General features: G+C 35.5%; 1 protein-coding gene across 1 annotated transcript; it reads right to left on the minus strand.

Moving 5' to 3' along the window:
* Positions 1 to 1,107: 1,107 nt before the first annotated feature.
* Positions 1,108 to 2,025, minus strand: LOC103210789 (olfactory receptor 4P4-like). The gene has a single exon (XM_007956698.1). It carries the CDS (start codon positions 2,023 to 2,025, stop codon positions 1,108 to 1,110), a length of 918 nt encoding a protein of 305 aa, XP_007954889.1.
* Positions 2,026 to 4,556: the final 2,531 nt, after the last annotated feature.

Here is a 4,556-nt window from a genome sequence, read left to right on the forward strand (position 1 = left end):
TATATAGAAAATGTGCACATATTTCCAGGTCCTGTGGTTACATAGAGTGATCTTGCAGGACAGGGGATTCATTGGCTTATGATTTAGGAGACATGAATTCTTATTACTGCCAACTATTCAATATTTTGAGCTATTTTTATTTCCTATAAAATCATATAGAGACTAATCTTATGGAGAGGTGAAGAAGTGATTTGAGGTAAAAGGTTTTAAAGCAGATTTTTAAATGTAAATGGGAGTATACTGTATCAGTGTATTTTGTTACCCAGCCTTTTCAGAATCACCAAAATAGCAATCAGGGGAAAAAAAAAAAAGAAGGGAAAGGTAGGAATTTCAGTAAGACAGTTTAATAGGGAGTGTGTGCACCTGATTTGTCTATTTTAATATAAGTATTAAACTAACATTTTTAATACTAGTTTTCCTGTGAGAATCAACCTTACAAAGAAAAGGATTATCATATACCCAGATTCTGTTGTCAATATAAAAATAATATGCAAACAAACTTAATTTATTCCAAAAATTGACCCAGAACAATGTTTCCTGATTCTTGGGTTCCTGAGATGACTGATTTGGCCCTTATCCTATTGTACCCTGGTAGAAGACTTTCTTGTCCAGTCACAGTTGTGTGAAGCCAGCACATATCAAAGCAAATTATGATGGATACATATTAACAATATTATGATATTTAGTGTCCAATGGCTCATTAAGACATAAGGTGACTCTAATAAGGTTTAAGAGCCAGAATTGAATAATAGGATATTTGTATATTAATTCAACAAATACTTATTGAGATAATATATTTGTTAATTCAATATTTACTGAGTTTGCAACAAATGCTGTAAAATTTGCTTGTTGCTAGGAAAAGAACAGTGAAATGAATATAGCATGTCACCTACCCTCAGAAAACTTAAAATCTAGTGAAGAATAAAAACAAGGGGACTAAGCTGAGAAAGGAGCTGAAAGAAGATTCTCACTAATGTCACATTACTGATTTTCCATGGTCTAGTTCATATTCTCATTTGCAGGAGGAAATCAAAGACAGAAGTTGTCATAAGATGTTCATTTGCATCTTAGTCCATCAAATGCCCTTCACGTCATTTGCTTCTCTTCTCACAACATTTGATTGCACCACACTTTCCTTATGGCATTTTTCATCTCCATGTTTCTAAGTGTGTAGATAAGAGGGTTGAGCATGGGGACAATAATTGTGTAAAAAAGTGTAAACACTTTGTCTTCTGGTAAAGTTGTTGCAGGTCTAATGTAAATAAAGATGACAGGTACAAAAAACAGAATCACAACTGTGATGTGGGAACTGCAAGTGGAAAGTGCTTTGCGACGGCTCTCTACAGAGTATGCTCTCAAAGTATACATTATCATAATGTAAGAGGCCATCAAAACTACGAAGATCACCAATCCCATCATACCAGAATTAGCAATGACTAAGAAACCAATTTTGTCTGTGTTAGTGCAGGCCAGTTTCAACAAAGGATAGACATCACAGAAATAGTGATCTATTTCATTGGGGCCACAGAATGGTAAAAAAATTGCAAGAAGAGATAGGCCTAGGGAATGCACAAGGCCCCCCGCACACGACGCTATGAGAATTGTGTTGCATCTGTGCCTGTTCATGATGATGGCGTAGTGCAGTGGTTTGCAGATGGCAATGTACCGGTCGTAGGCCATTCCTGTGAGGATGAAGACCTCAATACCTCCAAAGAAGTGTGTGGTAAAAAGTTGTGTCATGCAATTGTTATAAGAAACTGTCTTTCTTTCCATCAGTAAATCGGACATTAGTTTGGGTGTCACCGTGGAGGTGTAGAAAAGGTCTGAGAGAGCAAGGTAACTAAGGAAGAAGTACATGGGTTGGTTACTTAGCTGGCTGCATGTGATAGAAATCATGATAACCAAGTTTCCCAAGCATATAGCAATGTAACATAGGAAGAAAAATAAAAAGCAGAGCATCCGGATTTTCTTGTTCTGAGAAAGTCCCAGAAGAATAAACTCAGTAACATTATTCTTAATTTCCATGTTTTGATGCAATTATGAATAACTGTAGATTGTTACCTGAAATGACAAAATTAATGAGAATAAAATGAATGAGAAAAAGAAACCTATTACCTAATTGAAATGGCACAAGTTCATTTTTTAGTTCCAAGCTATCTTAAAGATAATCAAAATAACTTATTCATTCAACAGAATTATTTTGGATACCTAGTGACACTACTGTTTTAAGAAATGAGCAGACACTGATGGGTTAGTCTTAATGTATGATTTTTGTAATTCGAATTTTTTGTGAGAAAACAAAATTTTTCTGATCAAGAATAAATTAAGAAGATAACTCCTAGTAGTTTTAAGTACGGAGATCATTTAATGTATCAGCTGGTAAATTTTGAGAATGAAATGGAGCGCTACTAATAATCACACAGTGATTGTAGGCACTTCCAAGGGAGAACCAAGATGAGCTTCACAGAAATGATGAGTGTCCTAAACACTGTGATTTTCATGGAAAACTTCTTTGTGCCCCTCTTAAGAATATACTTTATAATCAGCTTTAAATGCCTCTGAAATAAATTAATAATCTCTGAAGAGTTACTTGAGTACAAAATATTGCCATTACCCAACTACATAGGTATTTGTAAGACAACTCCTTTCTATAATACCAGAATCTTGAATGTTAACTTCTGTGAAAAAATAAAAACAAACATCACTATATATTCACTCAGAAAGTATTGCATATTTAAAAATGTATGAACTATTACATGCTCACTCAGTTCCTCTCATTAAATAGGTATTACTTTCCCCATTTTCAGATGAGGAAAGTGAAACAATGAGTGATAAAGTAATGAACACAAGCTTATAACTCTAGAAAACAGCCAATAGTGTTGTCAAGTAAGCTCCAGCTCAGTGATCTCATGCCCATCAGAATGAAGTATACCCTGGTCCTGTACCTTCCTCACAATTGCTGCTATACTTAGTCTCTGTGCCAGTTCATCTCATTAGAGATCTTTTTTGTTGACCTTCTACCTTACCAACCATGATAACCTTCTCCAGGGACTGGTCCCTCCTGATAACATGTCCAAACTACATGAGACAAAGTCTCCCCATCCTCACTTCTAAGGAGCAATCTGGCTGTACTTCTTCCAAAACAAATTCCTTGGTTCTTTGGCAGTCCATGGTATATTTAATACTCTTCACCAATACCAGAATAGAAGTGCACTAATTCATCTTCTGTCTTCCTTATTCATTATTCAGCTTTCTCATATTATGAGGCATTGGAAAACACCATGCTTGTGCCAAGTGCACCTTATTCCTCAAGGTGACATCTTTGCTTTTTACCACTTGAAAACATTAATGATATAACACCAATTGAGATACTTCAACAGAGGATGCAATACTGGAAGCACTAACTCATCCATGCCAAGAAATTTGGAAGACAGCTACCAAATGGAAGAGATACATATCTCTGTACATTCCAATGAAAGGTAATCTAATGGAATGTGGAAATTACTGAACAATCATAAGCAGCCAATGCTAGTTTTGAATCCATGGAGACTAGGTGTTGGCTTACAGTTTAAAACACTGTGCTATTACTTGTTGGAAACAGGAAACTGCTCGAGGTCCTTTACTTAATTTATTGTAGACCTATTGAGGAAGCAAATACTGAGTAAGTATTTATAGCATTCATGCTCTGTATCAAACCAGAAGAAATAATTTTACGTAAAGTAAAGGATTTGAGCTGTTGAATACAAGCATAAGTCATATAGACAGAGAGAAGGGTAAACTACTTTTAAGGTCACAGGGAAAATAATTCAAAAAAAGAACATCAGCATAATATAGTGTTATACTATCCAAGGTTAGAGCCTTCTTTATATTGACAATCTAGGTCACCAGCTAGCCAGCCCTATATCTTCCCAGATGTTCTAGCAGGCATATCCCATACATTTACATGCAAAATCAGTTAGTCCTTGTGTATAGAGGCATGACCGACATGAAGTAGAGGACCCTTATGCCTACTTTCTAGACTTATCTGACTTACAGTTCTTTCATTAATATAATTGCATAATTGACAATCAATGGAATTTGTAGAAACTCTAAAGTATACAAAAGAATGATGAAAGAGAAGAAAAATGACCATGGATGAAAGAAAAACTAATAAAAAATCTTTACAACTTCCTTAAAAATAAGTCAAGAAGGTATTGTCAAGCAGAGTCCTTTGTCCCCTCCACACATGTGTCAATGCAGAGGAATTTTCAAGTGAGCCACAATGCTGGATTCTCTCTAACCCTCTCTATATTGCTCTGGGGGAGTTGGGAGTATTGACTGACTACTTTTGGAGAAAGATCTGCACATGTGCAGCTCATCTTTTTCTCTCAACACTCGTTCAGTCTCTGGTGGTGTAAAGTGAAGGTAACCGTAGGACTTATCTGATTGGGTTGGTCCTAATGAGATTGCAAAACGAAAAGTCATTTAAACAGTACTTGGCACATAAAAAATAAATAAATAAAAGCAATTGTCATTGAGTTTTTTCTGACTCATAGCAACCCATATATGTCATAGTA

Source organism: Orycteropus afer, unplaced genomic scaffold (genome assembly GCF_000298275.1).
Source record: "Orycteropus afer afer isolate SDZICR_OR568_19922 unplaced genomic scaffold, OryAfe1.0 scaffold00650, whole genome shotgun sequence".
Taxonomy (NCBI): domain Eukaryota; kingdom Metazoa; phylum Chordata; class Mammalia; order Tubulidentata; family Orycteropodidae; genus Orycteropus; species Orycteropus afer.